The following is a 12,192-nucleotide window of genomic DNA, read 5'->3' as shown; positions in this document are numbered from 1 at the left end:
TGCTGTGCTGAGAGTGAGGTGGGAAGAAAGGATCTTCCTGATCCTTGCACATGTTGGGCAGGGGAGGATTTGCTTTCAGACATTTTATTTTAATGTCTCACCTGAGTTTCTCCTATTTTAAAGATTTTTCTTGCTTGCTGTTTAGGAGGTGGCATACTAATAAATCTGAGTTTGGAGAATGGGAAGGTTTTGCTTTCTTTGGGGTCCTTACTGTAAAGACAAAAGGGTCAGTCGTGTCTCTAAGCAGCAGTGGATTTAGGGTGTTATTGCAGTGGGTTAGACCACACACCTTTAGGCCTGGAATCGAACTGACAGTGGTACGTACTATATCTAAGTGTGAAAACTAGACAGCAATGATCCTTTCCCTAGTGGAAGGAGTAGGAGTAGTTACATTTATACAGTCCTAAAATTACATTCGGCCGTTTGAAGGGAAGCGCAATGCTGATGTGGCCCCTGGTGAAAATGAGTTTGACACCCCTGCCCTAGTGCATCCTCAGTCCTTCCAGGACATGTCTGTGTTTGCTGCAGGCCTGCTGTTGCACCTGTGGGTCCACGCAGTACAACTTAACTTCTGTTTCCGTGTTAACAAGCAGAAAGTGGGTGTGAAGCTTTTCAGTCTTCTATTCTTCCCATTTTAAGACATTAAATGGGTATTTTCTACTCTCTGGGTTGCACTCTTCACTCTTTTTTACACAGTATTTAGGAAATACTGCTTGTTTTAGTAATAAAGGTCAGCTTTAATCTTTAATAGTAACTCTGCTTCTACACTTGTGATTGTCTGCCAGTGAGGCGGGACTGTTTGGGAGACTTGGTGTCTTTTTTTAGATTGACCCGGTAGATTTGGAAAATACAGACAAAACTTCAGATATATCCTGGGCGTCTTTTCAGAGTAAAAAGGATGTGCTGTAGGTCCCATCCACTTAGGTCCTTGTGGCTGATGGTCTGGATAAGCACATTTTGTGAAACAGGAGACAAACCGTTGAGACCTAAATGAAGACTGTGTCTTTCACCGAAGTTGGACATCCCTTAGCTTGGGTGCACAAAAGGCTTCCATGCCTGAAAGCTTGTCTTCTGTCCTCCCGCATCGTGCATCAGTTTGTCTTATAAAAGTACTACTAACTTGTATATTAATCTTGCCCCCTACTTTGAACCTTACTGCCTTTTGCGTCTTCTTACTGCAACTGTGACCATCGTTGAGGCGGGGTGGGGGTGGGGGTTAAGTTTAGATAAATTTTGTCCTGTGCAAACTATTGACAGCTGTTATTGAAGAAATTCCGGTGGTGCAGCTGTAAGGTTGCAGCAGTAGATCAGTCATATGCATATGTGGTCCTTTTATTAGAGGGGACTGTTGGAGCTGTGGTAATGGCTAAAGTATTTGAGGCCTAATCTACTGCTTCATTTCTCTGGATCTGATAAATGGTGTTGACTTAATGCAGAAATTGGTGACATAAAATGGAGAAGCTGCCTCTGCACTTATTATGTAGCTGTGGTGGTGAATCTCCTGTTAAAAACTCTAGTTTTCAGGGGCTTTCTCGTTTTATTAGGGAGGGAGTCATGTATGAAGGCTGAGAAGAAATGAGTAGGAACGGATCATATTTGTACTCAAATTCATGAACACTTGTGCAAAACTCATTTTGCCTAAGCAGGCTACAAATACTGGTGGTTTTTGCTGGAGTATGGTGGCAGTGGTCCTACAAAACCAAGTCATCACTGAAGATCTTGGGGTACAAAAGATTCTCAGAAATTTCAGCTTTGCAGGGGACAGGACGAATGCAGAATGTCCCATCCCAAATAATCATATCTCATTCATTTGTGACTCCACTCCTCTGCCCCCTCCAAGAAGCCAGGTTATTGTGGAAATTATAGTTGTTTATATAGACAATTTATTAAATACTTTTGGAGCTCTAGGTTATGAGTATACGTGTTAGTAGTTTTGGCTTTAGCTCTGAGAGTATGAGCTAGAGACTTTCTTAAGCCATCATTGAGATTCTCACCCAAAGACCTGACCTAACACATTTCTCAACAGCTTGGAACTGGAGAAAAACACCGAATATCCTGACACTTGGTGCTACTGTTCTGAGTGCAAATTGTGTTTCCTCAGGAAAGACTGTTGTCCTGTTATTTCTGCATACCACTTACTTTAAATCCAAAAAGAAATTCTGAAAGTTCCTACACACACAGAGAGTTTGTCCATGACTCAGTCATTAGGGTTACATTTCCTTTGGTCCAAGATGTATGCGACACACTCAAATGGAAGTAGAATGGTATAGTTACCAAAATAGATGCATTGTGTTAATTTCTTAATTTTTTTTTTTTTTTTGGTGCAGTGCTTTTAAAGTAACAAGTATTGTAAGCAGTATGCTATTTTTAAACCAAGGACATTTTGTGCTGAAATTGGCTATTGCAACACTGGGTTAGAATTAGAATACACAAAATTCAAAACCACAGTAACCCTAATTTTGCCATTCTTGCCTTTTTAACTATTCAACAATAGTGTTGTGTTTGTATAGCATTTAAAAATATTTGTTAAGGGGAATGTAAAGAGCTACTGGCAGGGTTCTCTGTTAACTGTTTGTGCATCCTCAGCCGCTCTGCTCAGAAATGAGCTGTACTGAAAACTCGGGGACGAGTATTCCCGGTGTCCACAGCTCAGGCTCTGCTTTGTGTTGCAAGCAAAAGAGCAGCTGAAGCCCCAGCCAGGATGGGGGCAGAGACCTGCACAGTGGAGCAGACAGTCCCTTTGGCTCAGAGGACGTGTACCCACGATGGGCTAAAACCTCTGTTTGCCATCTCCATTCCCAGCTCGCCCTGGGACGTGCGTGCCTGGATCTGTAGTCTCTAAGGAGCTACTCTGGCAAATGAGTAATATTGTTCAGGATAATATAGTCTGACCATGAAGATGAATTTTATAAGGCTATAGTTCTTGTCATGACGCTACGATCCCTGGTTTTGGTCCTGACATTCTGGCCAGCCCTGGGGAGAGGTTATGGGAGGTCAGCACCGCTCAGGGCTGCTCGCTTGCAACCTGCCCCAGGTGTGAGCCACCCCATTTTCCCCACAAGGGCTTTGCGAAGTTGGGACGTGCATGCGTCCATCTTTGTATGGAAATTAGCTTTGGATTTCACATGTCACCAATCAGACTGACCTGAACGCATTCACATGGGAAAAAAAAAAATACTTGGAAAGTAGCTTAAGAAATTATTTCTCCTTTTTACCGTTGCCTTGCATTGTGGCATGTGCTGTCTGCATTTTGAATACGAGGTCATCTGATGCGTTATAACACGATAGCAATACAGACTGGGTAATCCTGGGAACCAGCAGTTTGGATCTTGTCTGTCCAGATTTTGCTGTTCTAAAAGTTGACTTCTTTGTTAAAAACGAACAGTTTCCAGGGGGTAAAAGGCCCCCAGGGAAGAACTGTTGGCATTTTGTATTTTTAAGCTGTCTTGTTGAATGAAAACAGTTGATTATTAACTTGATGGGGTGACAATGAGTATATAGAACTTAAATATCTCACCACTCCCACAAAGAAAAAAAACCCCACTCTCCATTGTATCATGGGAAGATACATAGCCAGAAAAAGTTTCCAACTCGTTAAACTTTTATACTTGCTTCATACAAGCTTAGTGTAGGCTTTTTTTCCATCCTGTGATGTTGTAGGGATGCGACTGAGGAGGACACCATCAACTTAACAGCATTTCTTTCTGAACGTGTTTTCTTATAACAGAAAAAGCTAAATTACTTAATCTGAAGGATTAATAAAAGGTTTCCTTGTTTGTGTGTTTCAGGTTATTTATTCTGCCAAGTCTGATAAAGAATCAGTCTGAGTGTTTCCCCTGTAATCAGTCTAGTCAGCTTCTGTGATTGTGCAGGGTATTCAGACACGGATGGGAATAAAGGAAGAAAGTTTGAAAAAACAGGAAAATACTATTGTAAACATATCGGGCAAGTTATAAACTGGGAAAGGGTACTCAGAGTCAAGTGTTGTACCTCCAGCTACTTTTGATGTTCTGTGGTAGATGTTTTTGGTGGGTTTTTCTTCCTCTTGTGGCTTGTGTTTGACTTTTACAAGAGGGGTACGGGAAAATATTGATTTAAAGGTCTACAATCTGACTATATTTCTTTTAAACTGCATATTTTGGAGTGGAGGCGAGTGGAAGTAAGGCTGCTATAGCTGATTTGGGGTTGGAAAGCAAAACGTGACATTTGGGCTCGTTTTGAGCCCCATGCTGGATGGGATGGCGCTGTGCTCTCCTTCGTGTGCTTGTAGAGGCTACATTGCATCTTGACATGGGGCCATAGCTGGCAAGCAGTATCGAATATTCCCTTTGCTCTTCCTCTCCGGTGTAATTTTAGTTTTCCGGCACCCTGATGGGGTTCTGCGGCTCATCCTGGTTGTCCCCTTCTCCTTGCTCTTCCTGATCCTCCGTTACCATCCTCAGCCGTGAGCCCGAGGAAAGTCACCTTGCTGCAGGTCAGCTCGTCCCTGCGACGATGCAGGAGGGGACGTGGGTTTCGGCTGGTCATTGCACCCGCGAGCAAGGATTTTGCAAGTTCTAAATCAAGAATCATTGCTTCATAAGTGCGTCTCTCCAAACCTGTGGATTTAGACATTCCCTCACCACTAATTACATCCTCTCGTCTTGTAGCAGCAAGTAAAAAGGCCAAGTTGGGCACGTCGTTCTGCTGGAAGCAGCCAAACGCGGTTTCTTGTTGGTTGGATGCTTGCGAGTTTCTGAAAGTACGTGGCCACTCTGTTTTGGGAGGTGCATCCTGCAGGGCTTGCCTCGGGATAGGGAGTAACTGGGCAGCTCAGGCCCCTTCTTGGAGGGTGTACGTGCGAGCCACGCCAACCAGTCCAGCATTGCCAGAGTCGTTCCCAATTAAAAGCAGAGGCAGATGCTTCAAAGGGAAGCCCAGATTGCTGATAACTGGTGGCCAGTGAGGTAATTTCTAGGTGGCACTGGAAGTGAGCGGTACCATCATTTGCCTTGGTGCAATCTCTGGCGGAGATGCTGGGTATCAGCACCTCATTTCTGGAAGCCATAGGGTCCCGTCACCTGCATTTGTCAGTCGTTTGACATCTGAATGGCTCAGACAGATGCAACGCAAGACTGCCAAAATTTGCAGCGGTGTCCAGCTCTGAGGACAGTTTGCAAGTTGGCCTGTTTGCCCCATGGCAGCTCTTAATGCAGCATCTCCAAGTGCAGTGTCCCACAAGATGCTCGGCAGCAGTTGTACAGAGGTGAAAAGATTTCCAGGCGAGCTTCAAAGAGAAGGATGTGACTAACTGTCTTGCAGGGAGCCAGGACGTGGACCCAGCCAGATGAGGCATCTCACATGAAAGGGCTGCCAAAGGAAAGGGAGAGGACACGGATGAAACTGTGGCTGGGTGATGAGGAGGAACGGGCAGTTGGGAAAGGTAGAGGGGAAAATCTCCGTGGGCAGTTTCCCGTGGCCAGAAGACGTATCTGCTCTCCGGGGAGGTAACCTGTGGGTAAAGTGACGAACCTCAAGCACGTTGGCCATTGTTCCTGGCTCCGCAGCGAGCCTCTGCTGCCTGTCCTTGGACAAGTCGCTCTCCTGGTGACTCAGTATCCCAGCTGTAAAACGGGGTTTGCTGCTTACCTCATGGGGTGTTGTGAGGGTAGGCTCGTGAGTGCCTTTGCAGTCTGATGCATTAAGGTGGGGGCAGCAACAAAAAGTGAGCACAAAGACAAATGTAAAAATGGATCTGTACTTCCCTCGGTGCCTTCTCTGAGTGTAGTCATGTCCCTAATGATTATATAATGGTGACTTATTCATCGTTGACGTACACTCCTTCGGTTGCACTGGTGGGAACAGTTTTTTGATTTTATTTTTTCCCCCCTCAGGGTTTAAAGATGTAATCTTGTATATTTATATAATATGCTAATGTTTAACCATTTTCTAATAGAAAATTAGAAGAAATAATGAAGAATAAATCAAAGTCAGACTAAATCAAGATGTAATCAAGTAATACAAGAGTGGGACAAGAAATAGAGTTTGCAAAGGGAGCCTCAAACAGAGGAAATGCAAATCCTGAGGCCTGAAGGAGGAGGGGTTCTGGTTTGTGTCTGTCTTCAACCCTGTACCTGAGAGTGTACCTGAGGAGGCCTAAGACCAGAAAGCAGAAGGGGTCACTCCTTCTCAGCTCTTTCATTCTCAAATAAGCTTCTGCAAAAGGAAGGGAAGCTTCGGTTAACTTTAACACTTGAAATAAATGTCATGTTAATCTTACTCTGCTCACAAGGCTCTGACCCAAGGAGCCAGAAAAGAGCAGTTTTTAGGACAGTTAGGGAATTGGCTGACCTGGTGCTAACACTTAGTTCTGTCTGCCTTTACGTGCTAAAGCGAAATTGAACTAATTGTTCTCTCTGTTGGAAGAGGGGTGTGAGGCTTAAAGAAATGTGGTAAAGAACATGGAGATCCACAGGTGGAAAATGCTGGGGGTGGTCACAGCTTCCGAGTTTTACACAGGAGCAAAATGCGTGGTCATTTTTCACCTGTCGAAGCTGGCTTTTCTTTAAAAAAATAGGAAATCTCAAAGGCATTGGCTAGAGAAGAGAAACATTCATCTTTTCTTAGTACTATATTTGAAAGGCTTTAGCTGCCTAAGTTTTCCTGGCACTTTCCAAGGCTATCTTTGGAGAAAAAAATAGGATTCTTGTTTTTTTTGGAGGAACAGGTGGCAGCATGTGGAAACTTTTTGTTGTTAAACTTTAGTCATGGCTCCTTTTTTCCTTTTCTTCCCTTTTCCCATCTGCAGTTGAGTATGACAAGGAGTTCACGCCTCACCAGCGGCACCACAAGGAGTTCAAATTTAATTTGTCTCAGATTCCTGAGGGTGAGGCCGTCACAGCCGCTGAGTTTCGGATCTACAAGGACTGCGTTGTGGGCAGCTTTAAAAACCAAACCTTCCTTATCAGCATCTACCAAGTGCTGCAGGAACATCAGAACAGGTACGCAAGAGGGGGCTGGCTCTGTGACACCAGCCGCTATCCTGGGGAAAGCTGAGCTTGCGCATTCATGTTGAGAGGACTGCTAAATAAATACTGGTTTAGTTCACATTAACAAGGTTACGTTATTACATGGTCCTTTCCTTACGGGAAATGGGCATGGTAGAGTGCAAAATGGACCTCAGCCAGAGAAAGTCCATGGTATTGTAGCCCAGGGTGTCATTGAGCTGCAACCTTTGTGTTGTCGTTAAATAGAGCAAGAATCTGATGTGAGGCAGAAACCAAAGCTACTATGCTGGCATTGCTCTGGCATACCGAAATACACATACATGTCCCCTTTCAGCTTAATACTACCAGCATAAAAAACATTGCCTGTTTGAAAAATACTGGTAATTAGTGCAAATTTGACCTGCTCTCAGCTGCACTTTCATTAAAGTAAATAAAGCAGGAGAAAGTTCAGGATGCTGACCACAGATACAAAATCACTCCTGGCCTTTCAGTGGCAATGAGAGAGGCAAAAGAGAGGCAGGGTAGAAACTGTGACACAAAAATCCGAACAAGCGTAAATGGATTGATTAATTTAAAAAGGGGAATGTTTCAGGCGAGGGAAGAATCATGTAAGGCTAAAAGATGGAAATACAGGGTCACTTAAATGTCAGAGTAATACTGTGGTACAAAAGTGTTTCATTACTTCTGCCGAAATGTGTCAGGGCTGTCACTGCATCTCTGCTGCAGGAAGAGAAATCAGAAGCAGCAGTATTTTTAAAAAGTTCAAAGGTTTCCTGGGTGTTTTCCTTTCTCCAGCCTTTCCATTGGTACCGATTTGGTGGGATCCACCTTTGATGATCTGCTGTTGTGAGGGCAACGTCAAATAGCTAGTGGTGGTTCTGTGTGGAGTGTGACCTCTGGGGAAATGGAGAGAAATAGTTGGGTATACAGGTGATGGGGAAGAAGGTGTTAGTTTTAGAAGGTCTGTGTTCCCTTTGTCCTTCGAGTTGCGGGTTGCTGGACTGCCTCCTGGGGTGATGTGCTTGCTGGTTAGGGTGTGATATCAGTGCCCACTTGCAGAGCTGGTGGAAGTCCAGATGGTCATGCAGATGTCATAGATGTTAGCTGTGTTGTTCATTTAGAGCCACATTGAATAAAACATGGTGAGTGTTGGTCTGTTTCAGATTTCACAAGTAGAGATCCCACCTCTGGAGCTGGAGGAGAACCTATGCCAAGTGGCTATGAAAGCGATCGATAATGCTGCTCTATGTCAGTCACCAAAGCAGGGCACAGTGTAGGAGAACTGTCAGCTTTTACGTGTATATAACATTTTTTCAGCATATACTGAGCAAGCAAGTAAAGCATTGCGGGAAAGAGAATGAAGTACAGGATACCAAGTACAGCCCCTAACATACCCTGTTCCTTACAAATTTGCAGACTCGTTCTGAAAGAGGCTGTGTGCGGCAGTGATGCTGGCACCTCGTATCTTTGTTTCAAACACCACACCAGAAACGTGCCAAAATCGGATTGTGCTGTGAAGCTGCAACACACGTCCTTTGGCGCTGGGCACTTCGGCATCTGCAGGTGCTGGGCATCACTGGGTGCTGGAGACCTCCCTCCAAACAGAACATAGGCAGCAGCTCGAGTGGGGCTTGCCAGGGTGGTCTCTCTCCAGAGCTGGCGAGTATTTTGGGTCTGTCAGTTCCCTTCCATTGTGTCCCTCCTGCCACTGTTGGCGGCTGCGCCGAGGGCATCCTCATGTTGGGACTTGGGAGTCGTAAAGCGGCTTCCTCCAGGTCCAGGCTGCCAGCAATTCCCTGTCCCTCCTAACATGGGCTGGGCGTGAACCGCTGACCCAGGGATGAGTGTCTGTAGTTCATTACTAACCTCTGACTCATGCAGTCCCTCAAGGCTCCCTTTCTGTTTCTTTTTCTTCTTTATTTATTTATTTTTACTGGCGGGAAGGAGGGAGATGCTAGGCTAAAGAAACTTGCCCTTTGGATGAGTCCGCGGGACTTGTCGCATCGGATGAGTCCGCGGGACTTGTCGCATCATCTGCACAGAGGTGGGCCAGACGTGGCTCACAGATTCTTGCAGCTGTAAAAAGGATGTGCCCTTTTCCACCCTTTTTCCTTTCAACTTAAAGGACTCTTTCATGTACATGTAAAATACAAAAGCATATATGAAAATGTGTGCTCGTGTATAAATACATAGATACGTATGTATTCTATGTATCTGTATATAAAATTGTCATCTGTATTAATTGTCCTCTACAAACTAAAAATATGCAGATGTTAAAAGACAGTTAAAATAAGATATTAGAAGCTGCTTGCCACTCTTCAGTGTCAGGTTTGGTTGTCACTGTCACTCTTCAGTTGAGGTTCTGACTCTATAGGCTACCGCTGCTACAGATTCACACGCAACCATATTGGTGAACTTGGTAGACTTTGGCTTGCGAGCATTCTTGAAAACAAATACTAGAAAGTTGTATCTAGCTGTTCACTAAAGTCTCTGCATGGAGGGGAAAAATGCCTCAGATTCTTCTGGTATGCCTTAAGGAGCTGTATTCTTTGAGCGGTTTTGGTTTTTGATCATTAATTCACTTGCTTGCTTTTAGTAGTGGTAAAAAAAAAATCCTAAGTGCTTTTTTCTCGCTCTTTTGCTTCAGTGGATTAACTTGAAATATAATTTTTTATTTTCTGGTTGAGAACACTAGGAGGTTAAATTACAATAGAAGGACTGTTTTTTGAAGGAACTTGCTACATATTTGTAAAGCTTCTGTTTTGTTTTAGCAGATATCTTATGAGCCAGAAAATAACAGCTGCCTTTGACTTAAAAAAAAAACCAAAACCTAAAAAAGTTGTGTCACACTTCCTTTGAACTAATGGTTTGAATAACAGCCTGATATTTCCTGACATTTGGTGACATCTTATTGCATAAGGAAGAATCTGTACAGATTCTGAAGTCTAGCTGGTGAACTAGTAGGTGAAAACAGAAGGAGTTTACGGAGCACCCTTTTTCATCTTGGTCTGCTGACAAATATTCCTTCTGGTCGGCAAAATTCATCTCTGAAGGCCACAGAAGACGCTTGCACAGTCAATGTTGGCAGTCTCCAGAGAAAGTTCAAAGTCACCATGTTAATCTTGGCTTTTATGAGGTTAACAGTTGTCTGAGGCGATTACTGGTAGCTAATAAAATACTTCTGGGCACAAATAATTTTTAACAGGACAACTGGCATGTGTGGATTTAAACCAGCAATCTGCAGGAGAAAGGTACCATGCACCTCTGAGGGAAAATATATAAAGAAAAAGGAAACCTACTTGCTCCTCTCAAAGAAATGAGTTTGGGAGGGCAGGAGTTTAGAGAAAGATTCAGTGAATACAAATCTTCACCAAAGCTCACAGCCTGGAAGTATCCCTTGGCTCCGATTAAGTGTAATGAAGTGGCTTAATTCAGTATTACTTGAGCAAAGGAAAAAAAGCTCATCTGGACAGTAAGAGCATAAGCGTGTGACTCCAGCCCAGATGTGTGCGCTGCTGCATGGAATTTCAAGGCACTGCTGGCCGTTCCCTGATGGCTAAAAACAAAACCAAGCCTGAGGCTAAAATTTCTGCCAGTTACTGAATTATCAAACTGAATTATGCTACTGTAGACAAGGCTAAAAGCAAGGATTTCATGGGCCTATTCAAGACTGTCTCCTAGATAGGGGTGTACGTAGGGAGAGTGTGAACGATCAGACATCAATGCTGATTGAAATGACATCACCTTTGGTGAGAAATTTGACCTTTTCCTTGTTCAAAACCATCTGAAATATGAAAACGATATTCGCGGAGGCTTTCCAGGCAGTGAAATGCACATTGAGGACAGTGTGGTCTAAGTACATTCTCTGTTAAAAAAGAAAACATTTTAATACTGACTCACTTGTGTCAGTAATATTTTCATCTCCCCATTCCTTCCACCCTTTTGTAAGGTAAAAAAAATAGCACCTAGAAACTAGGCTTTTGTTTTTCAACCAACCACGGTTAATGGCCACGTTTTGTCATAACACAAACTGCTGGAGTTGTCAGTGGGACGCTACGAAGAGATTAATGAAATCCTCAGGATAGGTCAAGCTTGTGGCCAGCCGTCAGCAGAATGCACTTTGGCTTGTGTGGAGAAGAGGCTTCACCGAACAAGGTCGAGGTGACATCTGGTTTGCTCTGAGGGGAATGACTCCGGGTTTTGAAATGGGCTGTAGGGAGTGATGTCGGGAGGGGGAACGGGCGATGCATCCGCCGGACGCTGCTGCCCTTGGGCTTCTGACCCCCCAGAGTTTAAGAAACTGTGCTCTTTGAAGGATAGGGCAGAATTTTTTTTTTTTCCCTTTGGTGTGTGCAGAAAGCGGAGAGGTTTGCTGCAACACCAGTTTAGGAAGACAAGTGGCCTCAGCTTCCAGGGGCTTGTCCCACCTTGGCCGTATCTGAGGGGGTGCTGAGTTTCAGGAGGCAGGAGCTGCACTGCCTCGACTCTCCTCCCTTCGGTGGTACCGATGCACAGCTAAGCCCTGCATGTGGGTGGGTTTCTAGGGTGTAGGACTGGTTTTGTGGATGGACCAGCAAATCCCTCTGTGACTTCTGATACCTCTTGCGAGTGGATTGCCATGTAAGCGAGACCTTCGCGTGGGAAGGGAAGAAATGAGTTTTCCCCTGGAAACAGCTCATTAATTTCTTTTTCTTTCTCAAAGCTTCCTTGCTCTCGCCCAGAGAGGTGTCAGGTCAGGACTAGAGAAGGCAGTTTATGGTTGATCAAAGATGTTAGTCCTTGGTTTGGATCATCAGTATGTTTTCAAGTGTAAATATCCTGCTAATGCAGACCTCAAAACACTCCCACACTGTCCAAACAACGGATCTATGAAAAACACAGTGGCCTGTGTTAGTGATCAAAGGAAGATATGGTACCTTAATGGTCTAAGTTTATTAAACAGTTTCTTTTTCACCCAGAATGCAATATGAAGACTTGATGTGCAGGAAGATTCCTCCTGTATGATAAGACATGTGTGGACATAGGTGTGCCCTGCAGAGTGACCACCTGGGGAGTATGTCTTTCTACTGGACACAGTTCCTTAAGGGTTAAAGCACTCGTTGGTTTTTTAGCTGCCAGTTACAGTGGTAATAAAGTCTTCCTCTTTGCAACGGGATATTTATACAAATGTGATCCGAGCTTCTAATCTAAAGGGCAAATTGATTTG

General features: G+C 44.2%; 1 protein-coding gene across 1 annotated transcript in view; it reads left to right on the top strand.

Moving 5' to 3' along the window:
- BMP6 (bone morphogenetic protein 6) overlaps window positions 1-12,192 on the top strand; it is a 93,454-nt gene that overhangs the window by 58,909 nt on the left and 22,353 nt on the right. Inside the window, exon 2 of the mRNA XM_065627709.1 lies at window positions 6,788-6,980. Coding sequence (XP_065483781.1) covers window positions 6,788-6,980 — 193 coding nt within the window. The remainder of the gene's footprint in view (window positions 1-6,787; window positions 6,981-12,192) is intronic.

The sequence above is a fragment of the Caloenas nicobarica genome, chromosome 2 (assembly GCF_036013445.1).
Source record: "Caloenas nicobarica isolate bCalNic1 chromosome 2, bCalNic1.hap1, whole genome shotgun sequence".
In the NCBI taxonomy this organism is placed as follows: Eukaryota; Metazoa; Chordata; class Aves; order Columbiformes; family Columbidae; genus Caloenas; species Caloenas nicobarica.
The sequence above is the reverse complement of the archived record's forward strand: the minus strand, read 5'-3'. Positions and strand labels throughout refer to the sequence as shown.